Genomic DNA, 24927 nt, shown 5'->3' on the forward strand with positions numbered 1-24927 from the left:
ATACTGATAATATTTTTTTACGCGCGCGTCGAATTCGTGGTATGAGTAGTAGAAGCATTATAGGAAGGCAATGTGGTGAATACGAGGTTGATATCAATATACATCTTTTAAATTGGTCACGTTTTGTGGAAGGATATCATACCACTGATTCATAGACGTGTTGTGTTTTTTTTATGTTTCCTCGGTTAAAAAGTTTATGCAGTTTATTGTCTTGTTTTGTAAGACACAGTTTTTTTTTGGAAATTGTAAAATATAACAACGTATTTTTTTTATTAGTTTGTACTTTTAAAATCGCATTTGTGTTCATCTTCTCAATAGGTATTGTATATATTATAAAAAAAATAATTCTTGTTTTTTAAAATCTTATTTTTATAGTTATTTCAAACTTGTTCTTTAAAAGTTTTTTTTGTGTAACAAATTTGGCTCCAAAACTATTTCTTACATACAGTAGTGTGTAGCAGGCCTACCTACAACCGACCCATCTTATCATTTTAATGTAATTTTATTTAGGCCTGTCATATCACATTCTGATTCTAAACAGTTGGCATTACATGTCATGTATGTTTTCAATCACAGAACCTGCGCTCGGGCTTCAATCATTGTCGCGTTCAATTTTTATTCCCAGGTGCCAAATTATTGTATTCCCAGGTCCCTCAAGTCCGTCGGCCAACAACAGGTATAATAAGTTTCTGTCCAGGCACCTTGTGTTTCTTGGGTTCAATCCATTTGAATTTCAAGAAATCTGCACAAGATAACTGATTTTATTATACAAAAAAAATCATAACAATAGTATCTCCTTTGCACCATTAAGAATTTTCGACAATATCACCTTGGTACACTTGCATTCAATTGCGCATAAGTGCGGACGTACATATTCAGGAACCTTTGATTCTGAGTCATTATACCATCTTCATATTTCTGATCAAACCTGGCGCCTCTACTCTATCTTCAGGAGTAAAGGTTTGCTTGTTTATTGTTATTTTTGGTGATACACACCAAGGATAGCCCGGCTAAGTCCGACTTGCAAGGCCCTTCTGATGGTGAATTGGGCAGTACACCGGAGACGATCCGATCCCTAATAATACTCTTTTTTTAAACTGTACTACGTTCTTTAACGTGCACATGAGCCATGTTGCATACGGGACCAACGGCTTAACGTGTCATCCGAAAGACGATGGGCTATCTACTATGTATTCCAACTCTCAAGTTGGAACACACGGAGAGAGGCAATGGGATTCGAACCGTGGATTAAAGGAAACCATGGTCTTACACGGCTGTTTCACCCCCAAGGTACCATAACCTCCCCTCCTCATTTATAGACCTTTGATACTTTATGCCACTACTACTACGAATTTCCATTTTAAAGTGGACCAATACAATTTCTTGAATCTCTCAAATACATTTGTCTATGTCTCAATGAGTAGGTCTATGTACTGACAAGATGTGGGTCACGTGAAGTGATGTTGGCGTTTTGTTGCACGGGGTTACGAAAACAAATCAGTACGAGAAAATGCGTTTTAATGAAAAATAAATGTCTCGTACAAACGCTACTATCTTGTCTCACGCGTAGATTAATATTATTGTTGGTATTTAGTTATCGATTTGTACGTCATTAACATTAGACCACCGTGGTATTGTTTACGGTTTAAGTCCGATATTGTTCGTGAAATGTTCAATTTTTGGCCATTCAAAATAAACTTGAGTTAACGACAGTTAAATGGACACATTGATAAGTGCTCCAACTGGTGTAAGATTTTAAAACATACTGAATCACAATAACACTTCCGTTCCCTGTGAATTTATGGTTAAAAAAAGAAGTTTTTTCATAGGTTTTTCTTGGTTTCATTGGAAAACATGAATCACGTTGGACAATTCATGTATATTATTATCTTACCTTCAAACTTCCTGGAAAAGCTGCATTAATCGTTGATAAAACATTTTTAAGTCAGAAAAAAAATCACTTGTTTGATGCTACAAGTCAAAATGTTGAGCAGCTCCTCGCAGCAGGGGCACAGTTGTAGCCCGAAGTAGTCGGGGGTATCCAGGCTTTAATTGGCCGGCTCCTCACAATATTTATTATAAACTGCTTGGTTACTGCCAAATTTAGATATGCTTTGTTGTTATTGGATTAAAATGAATGACATCGGCCTTAAAAGTTTTTTTAGTTGGATTATAAAACAAAGTTTAAGCTTCTAGTAATTCTAGATAGATTGATTCTATCTATATATCATTAACCTGGGTTACCATTGATGACTAAGCAAAGTTACAAAGTTCTTGAAATGATGAAATGGGATAAGCACGTTTAATTAGGTATAAGACACTTCAAAGGGAGCCCGTCTGTGCCCATGATAGATTCGAAAGGGATACACTTCTATCTAAAAGTCTAATCGCAGTATTACAGATCACGATTTGGGAATCATTAATTACACTTTAACGGTTAAGTTTGGTCTAGTCGTTTATTGTATGTCCTTCACCAGTGTATTACGTGTCTTCGCATAATTTGTCAGTAAGTACCATAAAGGAAATTAAGTTTGGTTCCTACTTTTGAACTTAACACAAGGGCGTACGTACGCGCAACGCAAGCGAGTTGACGAATCACAAGCGACATATCTTTCGCGCTATGCTGGGTACATCAAATGGCAATTCTGTAAACGAATTGTAACAATCACAATTTCATTATATTATTATTAAAATTAAGTGGTTTTTCTTTTGTCATGGACCAGAAAGGTCTATATTTTATTACCTCATTGTGGTCAGATGTGTGGGGTAGTCATTATTGGTATAAAAAAACGTTTAATTTAGTGCCAGTGGTGCAAATAATCCGATGCATTAGTCAAAATATCAAAATAGTTTTCAAAAACGCAACAAGAAGCGACGTATGCCTAAACTGTAACACAACTCATGTCCCACTGAACATACTCCATGTTGTTTTTTTTTTAGAGAATTCAAACGTGTCACGCACGTTCACTCGCGTCGCACGCGTTGACTCGCGTCACACACGCGGTTAAAATAATCGTAACACAAGAGCAAACTTTCATATGAAAGGAGGCTTGGCTTTTGTCACACATTAACCAGGTCAGCCGTTCTTTATTCAATATTTATTCCCACGATTTTGTCTTAACCTGCACCTTTAAAAGATCGTTACGCTAGGTGATTTAACCAGCTAGGTTTAAAAATACTGACGTTTGTCTTGTTTGATTTCCTTTCTCATTTACAAAGCAGCAACTAGTCTATTTCTATACTTCTATATTTCTAATACCTGTTGCTTGAAATAATCCCTTTTATCTGTCAAACGCATTCATTGGAACTTGTAGGGTAAAATTAGCAGTTTCGCTTTATATTTCTTCGCGCTTCAATACTATAGTTATGGAAGTAAGTTAAGTTAAGTTAGTTTACCGGATGTGCTAATTGATTTAACAATAAACAAAGTTAAATTATCAATTGCTGTTAGTTACTGTGTTACTTATTCGCATCCGGCCCATGATCCTTTACGGCCGATGAGTGCCCGCCCATTTATAATACGTCATCAAATCAGCTCTAATATAGTTAATCACGTGATTAAACTTCACAAAAGTTTGAGGTTGTTTTATGTTGTATCGTTTCATAGAGTAGTTTTCAATTGAACTCAAGGGTTCAATAAGAATAGTATACCAACTTAGCCTGTATCCTGGGTATCCAGACGTATTTTACCCGGGCCAGCAGGAACTTATTTTGGTGGGACAATATTTTTAAGAAGAATTATTGTTTTGGAAATGTTTTAAAGGGATATTTAATTTACTAATATTTCATCATATATTTGCTATTCTTGGATTTAATTATGAAATAAGGATCTTTGAGTGGAATAATTAACTTGCATTATGAAGGTAAGTAACAAAACTTATAACTCTTTCTGCTCTATTTCCTATGCGCGCGCGTATAGATATCGTTATCAAAAGTGATAACTTAACAGATTTGTTGTTGATTTGTCTTCAGTGAAAACATTTTTTCGTTGTATCTTAATAAAATAATTTGTCTTATTTCTAATTAAGATAATTAGTAAGCGTATGACGTCATCATTTTGTTAATTCCATTTCCGTTAATGACAGCCTCTTCATTGAATAGTAATCAGTAACTATGCTTAATGAGTATCATGAATTAAATTTTAAATATTTAAAATAATATTTGTTTAGTGAAAGATCGTCGAAATCGCAATGATCTCTGTATATTTTTTCTTTGACTAAATCGGTTATATTAAATTTACCAAATTAAAGACATTAAGAACAATTGTATCTTAGCTACGAACCCTCGCGCGTGCGCGACACACTTATCATTCTGACTTTTGATGATGTGTGCGATCGTGTCTCGCGTGTCAGATTTAGCAAATCAATTTGCTGTTTTCACATCAAAGTGTAACAATGTCCTTCAAAATGATAAACTATTTTCTGTAATTAATTGTTTTCAATTAAATGTAGCTACAGATATTGTGAGTAATTGAATCTTTATTGACCCGGGTAGCATGTATTGAATCATTTACCGTTCTTTTATTTCATAAAGGATGTGCTTAAATTCAGGTACGTGAATTATTGAGGCATGGCGGTTAACTGCTGGTTAAATATAATGGGATACATACATAACAATGCATCAGACATACCTAGCCTGCAACCTGTAAAAAAGTTTTGACGCATGCGCATTTTTCTGTGTGGGCGGATACAAAAGTACATTGTAATGCCGTTCATGCTTCATTGGTTGAGGGTGGATACATGATTGTATAGTATATTGAAAGAGTACAGTACAGGTAATCATTAGTGTCTCTCAATCAAACAAATAATTATTGTAAAAAAAATAATAGAATGCTATATTTAGTATGGCATGGTAGTAATAAAACTGTCTTTATAGCATTTATTATACAGTGGTGCGAGTCTAGTAAAAGTAGTATTTCAATCGGTTATTTCATGGCCCAGAAGTTTCCTCAGCTACCGTACTTATTAGAAAATGAATGTTATAATAGTAATGGAATATTAGAAGTACTAGTAATGTACACGTATTTCAAATGCTATTTATTTCTTTCTGTATATTTAACATATTTTAGATTTGTATTTGATTGTTGTGCTTCTGCTTGCCTTTTTGTGCGCTTTTTAAATCTTTGTATACCACAGCCAAATGAATTTCCCCCGGAGTATTGGATACTGAGAGTTTTATTAAATTGAATTGGATATTTGGGTTGTTGTAGGCCTACATTGTAGCGTAGCAGCATACAACAGTAATGTAGTACCTATTTATTCTGGAGTAATAGATGTACACATGGGTAGGCCTACATTGTAGCGTGTAACAGTGGTGTTTTAGCACTAAGTATTGGAGTATTAATTAATTTTGGGTTGTCTTTAATTAACATTTTTCCTGCTCAGAGTCTAGATAATTTTGATAATAAACCAGCACTCAAAGCGCTCTGATCTAGCGCTATATAAATGTCGCATTATAATAGTACTGTAGTTTCCACTCATTAACCCCAGTAAGTTTAGATAAGTATCAGTCATCCCAAATCAAATGCTTCCGTTCACTTCATATCTGTTTAATATCCGTGTCAGATTGATTCAATCAGGTTCCTGATCCGATCTAAGTATACATATCGCTACTAGTTACTAAGTTGATTGCTCATAATCATTTAAATGCACACACATGTACTAATGACACATGATAATGTCTACTGCACTGATGACGAAAGTGCAAGGGTGTGCTGGTAACCAAACAGAAATGCTATTTCAGCAAAAAATTTACAGAAAATTAAATATACTGTTCATGTAGGCCTAATGTAGTGTATTTTTTTTTTCAATGTTGTAGGCCTACCTCCAATCTTTTTTGTAGTTGGCCTATTATGGTTTAATCTTTACTTTACTATGCATTTTTCTATTTTTTAAATGTTGTAGGCCTACCTCCAGTCTTTTCTTTTTTAGTTGGCCTATTATGGTTTAATCTGTATTTTTACTATGTTTTTTTCTAATTTTTTTAATGTTGTTGGCCTACATCCAGCCTTTTTCTTTTTTTTAGTTGGCCTATCATGGTTGACCTTTACTTTAATATGTATTCTTTCTATGTTTTATGTTGTACATCCAGCCTTTTCTTTTTTTAGTTGGCCTATCTTATGGTTAATCTTTAACATTAATTATCTCTTATCAAATTATTTGAATAACATGTGCTAAATAGTGATTTATTTCACATATAGCTATTTCCGACAAGCGTTGTCCATAATTAACACATGTTCATTGAGAATTAATTAGATTTTTTCGTCTTCCTTTTTGCCCTTTTAACACACCTTCAAACAACCTTGCCACCCACGCTTGTTTTATGCGGTAGAATATATATTTTAGGAACCTTTTAATTATTACCATGGAGAAATAACTTATTTCTTCAGGATTATTACTGACGTCACAGTCAAAGTTGATTCGTATTAATAATCTGTCCTTTTGTATGCCCATGCAATAAATAAATGTAGTGTATTTGTCGTAATTGTTTGTTAATACCAATACTATCCAATACAGTAGATACAACTACAGTTTTATCACAACCATAACTTTATTCGTGTATTTGTCTTTTTTTTTATTCAAGAGATTTTTTAAAGAATGAGGAAGGAAAATACCGATAAATATAAAATAAACTGTAGTTATATTCAAATTCATAAACAGATTTGTGTTAAATCCTTTAAATCCAGTGTTGTTGCAATTCTTTTCTTCTTTGATTCCGATCTTGATTATCGTTAACCCTGAGAAACTTTGGTAGAAAAGGTTATAGGTAAACAGTAGTAATAGGAACGGTTTATAGGTATAGTATTGTAGAAAGGTTTATAGGTATAGTATTGTAGAAAGGTTTATAGGTATAGTATTGTCAGTGACGCAATATAATGGTAACGAATACGATAATTGACAGTTTACCATAAAGTGCACGATAAAGTTTATAAATATTTTATTTATTGTTTTATTCATTTGGCAAGAAACCCACTGTCACCAAAAGGACGTGCAAATCCAATTATACAATGCATTGGAGCTAGCTTGAGTAGTGGAGCTGTAGCTTGGTGGTTAACATGCTTGCCTTCCAATCCCATGGTCCGGGGTTCAATCCTGACCTAGTGCCATGGTTGTATGCCTAATTCCCGACTATCTTAACTCCACTCCCTATACCTCAAATGAGACTTTATAAGCACAATACATTTATAAATAGTGTATCCATCCTGTAATTAACGAGTTACTCGCTGTCCGATGCGTATGAAATACGGTACTAAAAAAAACATAAAGACGTTAGATACGCTTTATTTGTTACGATTTTTTTTTCAACTGTCACGTTCTATAGCCTAGGGAACGACATACCAACGTGATAATAAACAAATTGGAATTTTATGAGAATTTAATGATTCATGATTTAACAAGCTAACAAAAGATTGAGAAAACATCCTCTGCCGAACATGTGAGAAAAATGGTTGAAAAACATGAATGGATTAGAATAACGGCCTATCACTAAAGCGTCTATCATTCCGAATGTCAGTCCAAACGCTTCTCACCATACACCACCACCCCTCCCCCACCACATGTGCAAGGACTACTATGGAGTGGCAGAAATCATATAATAAGTACAATAGTTAGAATGATTGTAGGCCTACAATTTACAAAGTTTGCCCTTGATAACCATTTTAATAGCAGACCACAGCCCAGACGAGAGTGACAGACAATTTTATTATTGGCCATCAAAATGTAACACATTCAGGTGCTGAGTTGGAAATGTAAGTTGATCACTATTACGGATCTAGCCGGTGGCTATTCCTGTTTAACAGATATATTTCATCGGTTCTGGTTGTTATATCATGGAGGTATAAAATACGCAAGGTTGATTGTATCTTTTCTCCATGGTTGGTTTCCTCTTTGTAGTGTGGCCTGTGACTGTGCATGCTGATTGTTCAGGTGGCCAAAAACAGATCTTGTATCATCTTCATATCATACTATTTTTGTTATTTAAAGACAGATATAACTATCTAGTAAAATTACATTTATGTTTCTGTCTTCCAGTTTAATCACATAATACCTATGTAATTATTATACCAGTCTGCATTATTTTATGAGTTTGTACTCTTTGCTCATCACAGCTTGGTAGACTGTATAAAAGGAACGTAGGTACGGTGCTATGACGCTAAACCCATGCAAGGGAAAACCCCACTGGTGGTTTCAACACGTGTGGCCGGCCTTAGAGGTTAACCCGCTCGTCTGGAATATCTGAACCGCCACAAAAATATTAAATAGGATAGGCCTACAGACATTCAGCTTCAGGGTACAGCTGATTTGTCCAATACATACAATCAAAACTAGACATGAAACTCGTCACTTTGACGAGTTAGTTATCCGCACAACGACAAACGCCACGTGCACGTCATACGTTGGAATATTGCACACAGATAAAGATTATGGCATTATGACAAGAACTGAAGAATATGATATGCTGTTAGTGCTGAATTCTGTCAATTTGTGTCATATAGTATATACATGCAAACAGTATAATCTGTATACATATTACATACAGTGTAGAATAGGTGAAATTACGGGACCCGCCATTTATTCCAATTTTTAACATGGCGACGGTATCAAAATGAAACACTTAAATAGCAATTTCTGGAGGACATTATCTCAGGAACAACATATTAACGTGTAGAAGAAATTTGAATACGTAAAATATAGATGCGCACCCTTTTAAATGTGATGAACTATTACGCAAAATATGAAAATACGACTTTTTTTATTCAACTGGCCATATGATGACGTCACAACATCCGATTGGCAAAATGTTTACATGAATTCGTATCTACAATCCAATAGCTTCTAGAAAACGTTTTAATCGTGATTATCACATTTTATTCTTACGAGCTATTACAGATTGAAATTTACTGTAAAGATGAAATTAATGACCCACGTAATTAAAATTTTTAGGCATGATGACGTCATAAAAATTAAAATATTTTTATCTCATGCTAAAGAAAGTTGATTGACCTACACAATATATAAATTTAGGAGAAAAAGGAATACAGATAAGCGTGATGCGCTCCATTGAATGTGATGAGCAATAACGAAAGAGACAAAAATCCTATATTTTACATTCGTGTGGCCATACGATGACGTCACAATGTTTTTTTAGCCTTATCGATGCATGATCCGATATCTACAACTCATCAACTTCTAGATTTTGTAATAAAAATAAACGGTTCACGGTTTACTTTAGAAACTATGACTGTTTAAAAAAAGACATAATTTTGACGATTTTTTAAGCTTTTTCATAAAAAACGCGCACGAATTGTCTAATTCAACGTGTTCGTATGGCGTTATTTAAACTGGAAAAGGTCTAAATTGTTTTCAAAATTACTAGGAAAGACTTGAAAAAAATAATTCAAGAGAAAAAAATATGTTTTTAACGCTACGTGCGCACCGCGTGCGTAAAAAATTGCGCGCCCGTGGGAATTTTTGACATGCTCAAAATGACAAGAAACGCATAAAAAGTTGATTAGAAATTAATTTTGCGCATTTTGAAATTTTAAATGCGCGTGCGCGCGTAACTTCTTGTGAAACATGCCATTTTTAATCCGTAGAAAGTTTGCCCCTGATATGACTTAAATTTTGTCAAAGTGTCAATACTAAATGACTTTTGGTTTTTAATCTATAATCAATCATTGAAATTCATAAAATTGCGCGTAAGTCACGTTGCGCAACTATGACGTCATTCAAAAATAGGAGGTGCACAACTTCACGTAAATGCCCATATGTTGTCAAAGTTATGAAATGTTATGTTTACACATTTTAGAGAAACGCGACTCACAAAAAGGAAGGAAGGATCCAAGAATAATACAGAAAAAAAATATTGATCCCATACAGTAACAAGGAGTTATCCGCTCTACCAAGCGGATAACTAATTAAATGGCCTCAGGCATTATAGACGATTGGAACGTAACTGGACCACCTTTTGTAATTATATTCGTTGCCAAAACATAAGCAATTGTGACTTGCGTCACGAGAAAATTTGATACAAAGTCAGCCTTCGTGCAATACTTTTGTGAAAGAAGGGGAAAAAGTTTTTGCGCGTTCAAGAGATGTTAAATTTAAATGATTATCATTATTTGTAAGTGCAAAACACTTGTTGAACTGACCAATTGAATTGAAAGAAAATGCAAAGTGCGATAATAAAAGGTAGTATTATTGTTCAACAACATTTTTAAATTTATTGAGGCTCTTCGGGTAGTTAGCCCATATGGAATGATTGTCACTTGTTAATTAGCAAGATATTGTGTGGTTTATAGGGAACTACTTTAACTGCGGGAAACAATCCATTTTTTAAAAACCTGTCTTATGGTATCAGATTGAATTGTCATCGGGGACCAATAGGATTACGGAATCTTCCTAAAGATTACGTGATAAGAAACACATTATAGCGCCAGTATGACGTCATAAGTAATGGTTAAAAAACAGGTGCGTGAATCAAACAGATAAATGTGAAGAGGAGTCGAAGAAATTACAAGAACGGAACTCGAATTAAAAGGAATTTCACTTTCTTAATTAAATACGCATTGCATGTTTCTTACGAAGCATCTTACAATCTACTGTAGGCCTATCTAGCCTGTTATTACCCTGTGGATCATCAGGCTGTTGGAGCACTATCATGAGGATGAAATTATCGTCATAGGCCTACATCTCCTTTTCACTAGGGTGCAACTGTTTTTTTTTTATTAAGCTAGGGAGTATGATGACGTGACATTTTTCACGATCACACTGCTACTCTCTGGCATCTGGCATGGTTATTGTTGTTATTTTGACGGGCGAAAAGTATATTAAAACATTCTGGATGATGTGACCCTATCATGTTTCACAGTGTAATAATAATGTGAGATTATTACTAAAATGTCAAATTTAACGAGATCTGAGAAAGACGTGGCTATTCATTAAAGCTAGGCCTACTAGAGATAGGCATGGAGGTAAACCTCCATGGTATAGGTATGTACCGATGCTGCTTGACCTCTAGCTGGCTGGGCTGATAGCCTTACAGCAACCTCGGCCTACCCATGGACGTACCATGATAGAGGGTGCCTGAATAGTTTCTCTTCAGTCAAGCCTAAGCTTCCATCGATTTACTATTCTGAGAAATACATTTTTATCTGAAATATTATTTGGACCTAAATAAATCGTATTAATTGTGTGTATAAAATTGATTCGCCATTTTTCGACACATAATTTATCAAGGGTAGACATTAATACAACGCGTTCACCGGCGACTAAAACGTCAGTTGACGACGTATTCTAAACTAATAACCCCTAAGTTACTGAAAAAGTGTAATCCATTAAAAAACACTATTTTCTGACCGATTTTTTAGAAATTAGTTTTTGGAAAATAGTGTTATATTTTCCCTGTTTTTTAAATTTAATCACTTTCAATTAAACATACTTAAATATAATATAAGGTGATAAATTTTGAGTGGAGCTCAACTTTAAAATAATTTTTTTTTTGGTCGGTTGCCTAAAACGGACCATAATTTCCATTTAACATAGAGATCAGAAAATAAATTCCTATGGCACCAAAATCTAAAGCTCTGTTCACACTATCAAACTTTACATGGCAAAAAAAATGTGATGTGCCCATATATGGACACGATTATAACATATCACTACCATATTTGGGCACATCACTACCATATTTAAAGCACACAATTAATTTGTTTGATAAGTGTAGACAGAGACTGTTGTTACGTTTGTACAGCATAATACTATTCTGTCATTCATCAATGAACAAGGTCAACTTTGTCAAAATTTGCCAATTTAAATAAAAATTTGACAGATTTATAAATCATAAATAGTTCCTTTATACTTTGCGGAAATACATATTTGTTATTTAAATATTTATTAGAAATAATATTTAATAAGAAATACGGTAGTCCTACTGGAACAAAGCCAATCTTTTATTTTTAGCTCACTATAAATGTATACACACATAGTCTGTATTTGTTATAACTCATGTATGCATTTTCATCTCTACGTTTATTGTGAAAGAAATAATTTAATTAGATAATTAATTATTTACATGAATGTGAATGAAATAAATGTATAAATGTGTATAATGTAAGTGGTCTTTAACACTCAATGCGATGCAGTAGAGTAATGTCATCCAAATGTAAGTGGTCTTTAACACTCAATGCGATGCAGTAGAGTAATGTCATCCAAATGTAAGTGGTCTTCAACACTCAATGCGATGCAGTAGAGTAATGTCATCCAAATGTTTGTTTTTGTTAGTGTCTGCAATTATTTCATTTTAGATATTTTGTTCAGGACCTTGGATTATTTCTGCGACCTTGTTTAAATTTTTAAAATTAAATTACTGCTAAATTCACAATCAAATTTGAACTCTAATTATTTCAGCTGGTGAGTGAAAATAAAACATCTTGCAGGTGACAATAATATAGTTGCTTTATAAAACAATCAAATGACGTCATGATCAGTAACAGCAATAATATCGTGACAATACAACGAGGGTATTGTTTTGATTGATCATGATGTCACTTGATCAGATTTAAAAAAATATTATTTTTATCATTAACAGCATAAATGATTTTTCTATAGTTCTAAAACAAAAACTTGTCCAATTTATTTTGTTTTAAGTAAGAAAAATGTATGTCTATCTATTTATCGTCGATCGTTATCGTCCTAGTGTAAATGGGCCTTTACCCTACACTAATTTTCTAGCCATCATTCCACAGTGTGTGCCTATCATCACTGCAACTTTTTTCTTCGTATAAATATATTTATTTATTTCATTATTTGTCATCATGTTACTAAAAATAAAGTCAATCCCAGTAGAGTAAATATAATTGGAAAGGTCTGGAAAATTGCGTTCTACTTATGACATCATCATTTGTTGATTCCAGTCCTGTAATTTGATTGCTTTAAAGTTACGTGTCGAATGGGGGCGCTATAAATACACCAGACTTTGTCTTAACATCTATTGTTAACTTTGAATTATATTTTTGTTTGTTAAGTCTGTTTTAATTAATTGAAATATAATCTCAATGTCTAAAATGTATGCAGATCGGATAGCTTGTTTTAGGTTCGACCTATCAGCCAACCTCATCTGAAAATAAGGTATTCAACTCACAAAACAAAAACAAAAGTAAAACAAAAATTAGTTTAATAAATTGATAATTTGTGTGCTACATAATTTAACCAGAAGCATTTTGTTCTCAACAGGAATTCATTTTAATATTAACTCTACTTGGAATATTACCATTAACAAATGCATTCGATCCATTTGAATATGATGGTAAGAATTAATTTACTTATTTTTTAAATTTCTTACCAACCAATTGACAAAAATATGAATGATATGGAGTCACGTTTCAGAAAGTGTATAACCTAGCTAGCCAGTGCATCAATTCAAAGATGGTATTTTGTCTTATTTTGTGCAGAAAATGACCGCTGTAGTAGGAAATGTGAAAGGTACTATGCGCCAGTATGTGGTTCAGACGGAGAAACATATCACAGCGAATGTATCATGTATATTTACGCATGCAAGCAGCTTAGTCATATTACAGTACAACATGTGGGAAAATGCAGACCTACTGGAATACCAGGTATAGTAGATTTATTAAACTTAGTTCATGCTTTATACCATCAGTAATACCTATACCAGTTTATTTCACTTTTTATGGGAAATCCTATCCTCCTCATTTTCCGTCATTCAGACCAAGGCAATCTACGAACTGGAAGCTGAGCATGCCGTACCAAGATAAGAATTTGTAACAGTCTGTTGATCTTATGTTTGGCTGCGACAAATACCAACAGTTAACTTTACTCTGTACATATTCTCCGTGGTGTGGAGTCTGTTAATTAGACATTTAGGGAAGCCAATTGGCCAATCGAAAAGTTTAGGGGGCGTGAAACTGATCATGTCGCAACCACAGATAAACCCTCTCCGGAGCTGAGTATCCTGTTAGATTGCCTTGTTATACATTAACTGTTTCATGATTTGTTACCAATTTGTTTTTGTTTACAGTAGGGAAGGATGGTTTGATATTGTGTTAATGGGCAAGTTTCCCGCACCAATCGGTTGTCTCTTGACTAGGGTTCTACCGTGTTCGTTTAACTAATTTTCTTTTTTTAACTTTCGTAATAATTATTTGTTTATATTCTTTTAGCTACAACTGTTTGTCCCCGTGGTTGTTCCAGCATGATAGTACCAGTATGTGGCACTGATCATGTTGTGTATGACAACGAGTGTTTATTGAATAAAGAAAGATGTGAAAACAAACCGTCGCTGGGAAAGATATGTGATGGTTACTGTCCTGCAAAAGCCACAGGTAATGTAAAGATTGACATACTCATTTGACCACTGGTGACAATCCTCAGGAAAAATCACTTATTTATTTCAACAATATTTAATGAAGCTGATCATTAGGGACCCTCACATCCATTGTATCTTTATACATTTGATTTATTCACTTGGTACTTGGTGGTTGTCCTCTTGAATACTCCACAAGGAAGTCTGACAAAGAGGCATTTGGTGTGGCTTATTATTTCGAAACTATCTCTTTAAATTTATCACTGTTTAGTGTTTCTTTTTAAACAAAAGTAGACTTACATTTTTTCTTCAAATCATCATCCTGTTGTGGAATTAATTGTGCTAGGCAGAGGTGAGACATCACCTTCGAAGTCTTCCAGTTGGCCTAAAGTGTTGTAACGCTTTTTAACTAACCTAATTTCAGTACTGTTTTTAACCAGAAAATACTGTTTTATTTTTTCCCACTCTCACACTTAAACTATCTACATCCCTGTTCAAGCCTTTGTTACTTCAAACTACCCACAAATTTAATGTCCAGTTTTGAGATAGTTGACTTTTTTTTTCCCATATTAGGTATTTTTACATATTGTGCTAATACATTTCGTAAGGACTATCGACCGATGTGTGCTACAGACGGCCGAACATATCTCAACCAAGCCGTGATAAATGTAGTTGCTTGTCAGACTAATAATCCGTCTCTTCGTCGAGTATCTTATGGACCATGTGGCATAGATCATCGTAAGTTTTTTTAAAAGATATGTTTGTTATGTAATTCAATTTTCTTGTAAAGTTGATGTTTATATACATATTTATTTTTTTATGTAAAAAAGAATATTACAATCAGTCAAGGCTGAAAAAGATTAAATTGGAAACATTTATAACATTTCTTTTTGTCACATTGAAATTTATATAAATTTGAAAAATATTAAATTAAAGTATACAAGTAATAACAGGATGTGTAAACAACAATAAATATGATTATTATTCTGTCTAAATAAATTCTGAAAAATGACAATACCGTGGGTATTATTGGCTGGATCTCATTAGAGATACAAATAATAATAAGCACATTGATAAGGTCAGAATCTCTAAATATATAAATACTATAGCATCTGTTATATGTTATGACATTTATAATAATACTTGTTCAGTGTTTTTTCTCTTTTGTGGCTTTCATAAAAAAATGAAATAATTAATGTCATTGTCTACTATTTTTCATTATTTTTTTGTTTTTTTCGTACTTTTTCACTTTTAATCTAAAATAGTTGTCTTTTTTTTTGGGTAAGGAAGGAGGAGAAAATGTCGGAAAATTCGCTGTGGCATGTACTCTTACAACCCAGTATGTGGAATGAATTCAAGGACTTATGATAATAGCTGTATTATGGAGTATGAAAACTGTCTTGATCAAAATAATGTACAAGAATTATATGAAGGCGAATGCACTATAAAAAGTAAGCAGGTATTTTTTATTATTGGAATAGATGCAATAACTATAAAAACGAGTTCTTACTGAAACCGTTTTTCATCAGTAATTTTTATTTTGTATTTTAATTCAACAATATTTAACGAGGGTGTTCCATCCAGCTGATCATTAAGGAACCTCATGACATAGTCAGAAGATTAAAGAATCTTGATGGCATATTCAGTCCTCAAAATAATGTTAGGATATACACCAATGTTTTCAATAAAAGAATATAACGCCCACATCTCAATATTTACCCTTTTGTGACCAACACCATATATAGATACTGAAAAAAAATTTATACAAGATAATTAATGTATTGCTTAATTTTTTAACTTTTAGTTGCAAAAGGAAAATGGACCATTCTCCCAACGGGCACACACAGCACCACAGTAAATGTTGATGCCACTCGAACGGATGGAAAGGAATTAGTAACGTCAAAGAAAAAGGAACCTGTCACAGATACAAGTATTGACGAAATATTTGTTGAAGAGTTAGCTACTACACCAACAATTGCAAAAACAACAAAACAACAGCAACAGACATCTGTTGATGAAACGATGAAAACAACAAAATCAACGGACACACCAACATTTAAAGTTCAGGATACACAGAAACCAACAGAACCAAAAGTGGAAACAACAAAAGCAATTGTAATTACAGATGCAACCTTAAGCAAAAAGGGAACACAGAAGCCGTTCATAACAACAATACCAACAGAAAAGGCAACAACAGCACCTGTAGTTATCGACACAACAACATTGAAACAACAGGAAGTAAAACAACTAACGACAGAAGTAAGCCAATTTGATGAAAAGTTGGTAACTACAAAAGCAATTGTAATTGCAGACACAGTTACAGAGGGAGAACTGGATAAACAAGATCCAACAACAACAGAAAACGAAAAATTACTGAGGAAGATAGACACAACCATAGCAACAATCATTTTGAATAAGACGCCTCCAGAACAACCAGATACACAAAAGCCAACTCAAAAGTCAATACCAACAGAGAAAGAAGTAATTGATAAAAAGGTAGAAACAACTAAAGCAACTCAAATTATTGATACAACTACATTAGAACAACAGGACACACAAAGGTCAACACTAACAGAGAAAGAAATAATTGATAAAAAGATAGAAACAACTGAAGCAACTCAAATTCTTGATACAACTACATCAGAACAACAGGATACACAAAAGGCAACACCAACAAAGAAAGAAATAATTGATGATAAGGTAGAAACAACTGAGGCAACTCAAATTCTTCATACAACTACATCAGAACAACAGGATACACAAAAGGCAACACCAACAGAGAAAGAAATAATTGATGATAAGGTAGAAACAACTGAAGCAACTCAAATTCTTGATACAACTACATCAGAACAACAGGATACACAAAAGGCAACACCAACAGAGAAAGAAATAATTGATGATAAGGTAGAAACAACTGAAGCAACTCAAATTCTTGATACGACTACATTAGAACTACAAGATACACAAAAGGCAACACCAACAGAGAAAGAAATAATTGATGAAAAGGTAGAAACAACTGAAGCAACTCTAATTCTTGATACAACTACATCAGAACAACAGGATACACAAAAGGCAACACCAACAGAGAAAGAAATAATTGAGGAAAAGGTAGAAACAACTGAAGCAACTCAAATTCTTGATACAACTACATCAGAACAACAGGATACACAAAAGGCAACACCAACAGAGAAAGAAATAATTGATGATAAGGTAGAAACAACTGAAGCAACTCAAATTCTTGATACGACAACATCAGAACAACAGGATATACAAAAGGCAACACCAACAGAGGAAGAAATAATTCATGAAAAGGTAGAAACAACTGAAGCAACTCAAATTTTTGATACGACTACATCAGAACAACAGGATACACAAAAGGCAACACCAACAAAGAAAGAAATAATTGATGATAAGGTAGAAACAACTGAAGCAACTCTATTTCTTGATACGACTACATCAGAACAACAGGATACACAAAAGGCAACACCAACAGAGAAAGAAATAATTGATGATAAGGTAGAAACAACTGAAGCAACTCTAATTCTTGATACAACTACATCAGAACAACAGGATACACAAAAGGCAACACCAACAAAGAAAGAAATAACTCAAATAATTGAGGAAAAGGTAGAAACAACTGAAGCAACTCAAATTCTTGATACAACTACATCAGAACAACAGGATACACAAAAGGCAACACCAACAGAGAAAGAAATAATTGATGATAAGGTAGAAACAACTGAAGCAACTCAAATTTTTGATACGACTACATTAGAAAAACAGGATACACAAAAGGCAACACCAACAAAGAAAGAAATAATTGAGGAAAAAGTAGGAACAACTGAAGCAACTCAAATTTTTGATACGACTACATCAGAACAACAGGATATACAAAAGGCAACACTAACAGAGAAAGAAATAATTGATGAAAAGGTAGAAACAACTGAAGCAACTCTAATTGTGGATACAACTACATCAGAACAACTGGAAAAGAAAACTGCTGAACCTGTACAACCAACACAAGCAATTATAATTGACGGAGTTACATTGGAACAACTGGACACAGAAAATCCAACACAAATGAAAGAAAAAGTAACTCCTGAAGAGTCAGAACTAACAAAAGTAATTACAGACACCGTAACAGTGAAAGAACACGATACAGAAGAACCAACAACAACCAAAAAAGAAAAATTACTCAGGAAGATAGACACAACCATAGCAACCATTATTTTGGATATGACACCTCCAGAACAACCAGATGCACAAAGGCCAACACCAAAGTCAATACCAACAGAGAAAGAAATAATTGATGAAAAGTTAGAAACAACTGGAGCAACTCAAATTATTGATACGACTACATCAGAACAACAGGACACACAAAGGTCAACACCAACAGAGAAAGAAATAATTGATGATAAGGTAGAAACAACTGAAGCAACTCAATTTCTTGATACAACTACATCAGAACAACAGGATACACAAAAGGCAACACCAACAGAGAAAGAAATAATTGATGATAAGGTAGAAACAACTGAAGCAACTCAAATTCTTGATACGACAACATCAGAACAACAGGATACACAAAAGGCAACACCAACAGAGAAAGAAATAATTAAGGAAAAGGTAGAAACAACTGAAGCAACTCAAATTCTTGATACGACTACATCAGAACAACAAGATACACAAAAGGCAACACCAACAGAGAAAGAAATAATTGATGATAAGGTAGAAACAACTGAAGCAACTCAAATTCTTGATACGACAACATCAGAACAACAGGATACACAAAAGGCAACACCAACAAAGGAAGAAATAATTCATGAAAAGGTAGAAACAACTGAAGCAACTCAAATTATTGATACGACTACATCAGAACAACAGGATACACAAAAGGCAACACCAACAGAGAAAGAAATAATTGATGATAAGGTAGAAACAACTGAAGCAACTCAAATTCTTGATACGACAACATCAGAACAACAGGATACACAAAAGGCAACACCAACAAAGGAAGAAATAATTCATGAAAAGGTAGAAACAACTGAAGCAACTCAAATTATTGATACGACTACATCAGAACAACAGGATATACAAAAGGCAACACCAACAGAGAAAGAAATAATTGAAGAAAAGCTAGTAACAACTGAAGCAACTCAAATTCTTGATACAACTACATTAGAACAACAGGATACACAAAAGGCAACACCAACAGAGAAAGAAATAATTGATGAAAAGCTAGTAACAACTGAAGCAACTCAAATTGTGGATACAACTACATCAGAACAACAGGGTACACAAAAGTCAACACCAACAGAGAAAGAAATAATTGGTGAAAAGGTAGAAACAACTGAAGCAACTCTAATTATTGATACAACTACATTAGAACTGCAGGATACACAAAAGTCAACACCAACAGAGAAAGAAATAATTGATAATGTAATTACAGAGACTGCAGAACAACAACCATTCACAGAATCTACCATTATAGAGACAAACGCAAACCAGCAAAATGTAACACAATCTGTTCCTCCGCCACCTGTTCCACCACCAACTCGACCATTAAGTACAAAGAAACCAAAAGAAATAAACATTTTAAATACTACTATATCTGTTCCAATTGTATCGAAAGGAGCAAATATTTCTCAAACCTCAGAGCCACCAACGAATAGCATTGAAGTAACATCGATTTACAGTACAGATAAATTTACCTCTTCAATGGCTTTTAGTGTATCTGGATCAAAAGAATATTCAGACATTGAACCAGTTACTGAGGGGAGTGCATTAGACGTAGCAACAGATGTACCTGATGAAGAATCAGTGTTTATTAGCACATTTAAACCAACTTCAGTTCCTATCGTAGAACAGAAAATTACAAAGGAGCCTGAAATTGACACTTCTACAGAACTTGATAAAGAAGTTGTTACAACAGTAAATCCAGTAACACCAATGCAACAACCAGAAGAAGTACAGACTACTGCTGCTAAATTGGCAGAACAGAAAACTAAAGTACCTTCAACAACTTTAAAAGCTGTGGATTTAACAACAGAAAAAGTTGACAAAACAGAACTTCTCACTGTAGGTGATGTTGCGTCTACAATACTGCCTGTATCCGATACGGTATTAGTAGAAGAAATACCTGAAACTAAAACACCAGTTGGGGAATTAAACATAAATCAAACATCTCCGACAATAAGTACAAAAAAAGCCACGAAAGGAGACATTCACACAATTATAACAGGTATGCCAACTGAAGTTCCAAAAGTTGAAGCTTCCACTAAATCAAAGGTTTCTGATACAGTTGAACCAGTTACTGAAGGTAGTGCATTAGACACAGAAACAGATGTACCTGATGAAGAATCAGTGTTTATTAGCACATTTAAACCAACTTCAGTTCCTATCGTAGAACAGAAAGTTACAAAAGAACCTGCAATTGACACTTCAACAGAACTTGCTAAAGAAGTTGTTACAACAGTAAATCCAGTAACACCAATGCAACAACCAGAAGAAGTACAGACTACTGCTGCTAAATTGGCAGAACACAAAACTAAAGTACCTTCAACAACTTTAAAAGCTGTGGATTTAACAACAGAAAAAGTTGACAAAGCAGAACTTCTCACTGTTGATGATATTGTGTCTACGGCATTGCCTGTATCCGATGAGGTATTTGTCGAAAACATTATTTCTAAAACTAAAGCGCCGCCATTTGTGGAATTAAACATAAATCAAACATCTCCGACAATAGGTACAAAAACAGCCACGAAAGGAGACATTCACACATTCATAACAAGTATGCCAACTGAAGTTCCAAAAGTTGAAGCTTCCACTAAATCAAAGGTTTCTGATACAGTTGAACCAGGTATTGAAGGGAGTGCATTCGACGTAGAAACAGATGAACCTGATGAAGAATCAGTGTTTATTAGCACATTTAAACCAACTTCAGTTCCTATCGTAGAACAGAAAGTTACAAAAGAACCTGCAATTGACACTTCAACAGAACTTGCTAAAGAAGTTGTTACAACAGTAAATCCAGTAACACCAATGCAACAACCAGAAGAAGTACAGACTACTGCTGCTAAATTGGCAGAACAGAAAACTAAAGTACCTTCAACAACTTTAAAAGCTGTGGATTTAACAACAGAAAAAGTTGACAAAGCAGAACTTCTCACTGTTGATGATATTGTGTCTACGGCATTGCCTGTATCCGATGAGGTATTTGTAGAAAACATTATTTCTAAAACTAAAGCGCCGCCATTTGTGAAATTAAACATAAATCAAACATCTCCGACAATAGGTACAAAAACAGCCACGAAAGGAGACATTCACACATTCATAACAAGTATGCCAACTGAAGTTCCAAAAGTTGAAGCTTCCACTAAATCAAAGGTTTCTGATACAGTTGAACCAGGTATTGAAGGGAGTGCATTCGACGTAGAAACAGATGAACCTGATGAAGAATCAGTGTTTATTAGCACATTTAAACCAACTTCAGTTCCTATCGTAGAACAGAAAATTACAAAGGAACCTGAAATTGACACTTCAACAGAACTTGCTAAAGAAGTTGTTACAACAGTAAATCCAGTAACACCAATGCAACAACCAGAAGAAGTACAGACTACTGCTGCTAAATTGGCAGAACAGAAAACTAAAGTACCTTCAACAACTTTAAAAGCTGTGGATTTAACAACAGAAAAAGTTGACAAAGCAGAACTTCTCACTGTAGATGATGTTGCGTCTACAATACTGCCTGTATCCGATAAGGTATTAGTAGAAGAAATACCTGAAACTAAAACACCAGTTGTGGAATTAAACATAAATCAAACATCTCCGACAATAAGTACAAAAACAACCACGAAAGGAGACATTCACACAATTATAACAGGTATGCCAACTGAAGTTCCAAAAGTTGAAGCTTCCACTAAATCAAAGGTTTCTGATACAGTTGAACCAGTTACTGAAGGTAGTGCATTAGACACAGAAACAGATGTACCTGATGAAGAATCAGTGTTTATTAGCACATTTAAACCAACTTCAGTTCCTATCGTAGAACAGAAAATTACAAAGGAACCTGCAATTGACACTTCAACAGAACTTGCTAAAGAAGTTGTTACAACAGTAAATCCAGTAACACCAATGCAACAACCAGAAGAAGTACAGACTACTGCTGCTAAATTGGCAGAACAGAAAACTAAAGTACCTTCAACAACTTTAAAACCAATAGCTGTGGATTTAACAACAGAAAAAGTTGACAAAACAGAACTTCTCACTGTTGATGATATTGTGTCTACGGCATTGCCAGTATCCGATAAGGTATTTGTAGAAAACATTATATCTAAAACTAAAGCGCCGCCATTTGTGGAATTAAACATAAATCAAACATCTTCGACAATAGGTACAAAAACAGTCACGAAAGGAGACATTCACACAATTATAACAGGTATGCCAACTGAAGTTCCAAAATTTGAAGCTTCCACTAAATCAAAGGTTTCTGATACAGTTGAACCAGTTACTGAAGGTAGTGCATTAGACACAGAAACAGATGTACCTGATGAAGAATCAGTGTTTATTAGCACATTTAAACCAACTTCAGTTCCTATCGTAGAACAGAAAGTTACAAAAGAACCTGCAATTGACACTTCAACAGAACTTGCTAAAGAAGTTGTTACAACAGTAAATCCAGTAACACCAATGCAACAACCAGAAGAAGTACAGACTACTGCTGCTAAATTGGCAGAACCGAAAACTAAAGTACCTTCAACAACTTTAAAAGCTGTGGATTTAACAACAGAAAAAGTTGACAAAGCAGAACTTCTCACTGTAGATGATGTTGCGTCTACAATACTGCCTGTATCCGATAAGGTATTAGTAGAAGAAATACCTGAAACTAAAACACCAGTTGTGGAATTAAACATAAATCAAACATCTCCGACAATAAGTACAAAAACAACCACGAAAGGAGACATTCACACAATTATAACAGGTATGCCAACTGAAGTTCCAAAAGTTGAAGCTTCCACTAAATCAAAGGTCTCTGATACAGTTGAACCAGTTACTGAAGGTAGTGCATTAGACACAGAAACAGATGTACCTGATGAAGAATCAGTGTTTATTAGCACATTTAAACCAACTTCAGTTCCTATCGTAGAACAGAAAGTTACAAAAGAACCTGCAATTGACACTTCAACAGAACTTGCTAAACAAGTTGTTACAACAGTAAATCCAGTAACACCAATGCAACAACCAGAAGAAGTACAGACTACTGCTGCTAAATTGGCAGAACAGAAAACTAAAGTACCTTCAACAACTTTAAAACCAATAGCTGTGGATTTAACAACAGAAAAAGTTGACAAAACAGAACTTCTCACTGTTGATGATATTGTGTCTACGGCATTGCCAGTATCCGATAAGGTATTTGTAGAAAACATTATATCTAAAACTAAAGCGCCGCCATTTGTGGAATTAAACATAAATCAAACATCTTCGACAATAGGTACAAAAACAGTCACGAAAGGAGACATTCACACAATTATAACAGGTATGCCAACTGAAGTTCCAAAATTTGAAGCTTCCACTAAATCAAAGGTTTCTGATACAGTTGAACCAGTTACTGAAGGTAGTGCATTAGACACAGAAACAGATGTACCTGATGAAGAATCAGTGTTTATTAGCACATTTAAACCAACTTCAGTTCCTATCGTAGAACAGAAAGTTACAAAAGAACCTGCAATTGACACTTCAACAGAACTTGCTAAAGAAGTTGTTACAACAGTAAATCCAGTAACACCAATGCAACAACCAGAAGAAGTACAGACTACTGCTGCTAAATTGGCAGAACAGAAAACTAAAGTACCTTCAACAACTTTAAAAGCTGTGGATTTAACAACAGAAAAAGTTGACAAAGCAGAACTTCTCACTGTTGATGATATTGTGTCTACGGCATTGCCTGTATCCGATGAGGTATTTGTAGAAAACATTATTTCTAAAACTAAAGCGCCGCCATTTGTGGAATTAAACATAAATCAAACATCTCCAACAATAGGTACAAAAACAGCCACGAAAGGAGACATTCACACATTCAGAACAAGTATGCCAACTGAAGTTCCAAAAGTTGAAGCTTCCACTAAATCAAAGGTTTCTGATACAGTTGAACCAGTTACTGAAGGTAGTGCATTAGACACAGAAACAGATGTACCTGATGAAGAATCAGTGTTTATTAGCACATTTAAACCAACTTCAGTTCCTATCGTAGAACAGAAAGTTACAAAAGAACCTGACACTTCAACAGAACTTGCAAAAGAAGCTATTACAACAGAAAGTCCAGTAACACCAATGCAACAACCAGAAGAAGTACGTACTACTGCTGCTAAATTGACAGAACAGAAAACAACAACTGTAAAACCTGTAGCTCTTGATTTAACAACAGAAAAAATTGACAAAACAGAACTTCTCACTGTAGATGATGTTGCGTCTACAACACTGCTTGTATCTGATAAGGTAGACGTAGAAAAAGATGTACCTGATGTAACAAAAGATTCTAAACTAGATAAAATAAAAGATATTACATCAACTGCAAATTCATTTGAGTTTTCACAAACCACTCCGGAAGGA

General features: G+C 34.3%; 1 protein-coding gene across 1 annotated transcript; it reads left to right on the top strand.

Moving 5' to 3' along the window:
* The first annotated feature begins 3737 nt into the window (after positions 1-3737).
* On the top strand, positions 3738-23851 carry LOC144856163 (uncharacterized). The gene is made up of 8 exons (XM_078714121.1): positions 3738-3863; positions 13233-13305; positions 13451-13615; positions 14180-14341; positions 14896-15060; positions 15609-15773; positions 16127-23727; positions 23810-23851. Exons 1-8 carry the CDS (start codon positions 3858-3860, stop codon positions 23849-23851), a joined length of 8379 nt encoding a protein of 2792 aa, XP_078570247.1. The 5' UTR covers positions 3738-3857.
* The last annotated feature ends 1076 nt before the right edge of the window (positions 23852-24927 follow it).

Source organism: Antedon bifida, chromosome 11 (genome assembly GCF_963402885.1).
Source record: "Antedon bifida chromosome 11, ecAntBifi1.1, whole genome shotgun sequence".
Classification (NCBI taxonomy): domain Eukaryota; kingdom Metazoa; phylum Echinodermata; class Crinoidea; order Comatulida; family Antedonidae; genus Antedon; species Antedon bifida.

Excerpts from the sequence above, each read along its gene's own strand:
- LOC144856163 (XM_078714121.1), top strand. Across the intron at positions 13,616-14,179 it reads CAGACCTACTGGAATACCAG|CTACAACTGTTTGTCCCCGT; the intron begins GTATAGTAGATT and ends ATATTCTTTTAG. Across the intron at positions 15,061-15,608 it reads ACCATGTGGCATAGATCATC|GAAGGAGGAGAAAATGTCGG; the intron begins GTAAGTTTTTTT and ends TTTTTGGGTAAG.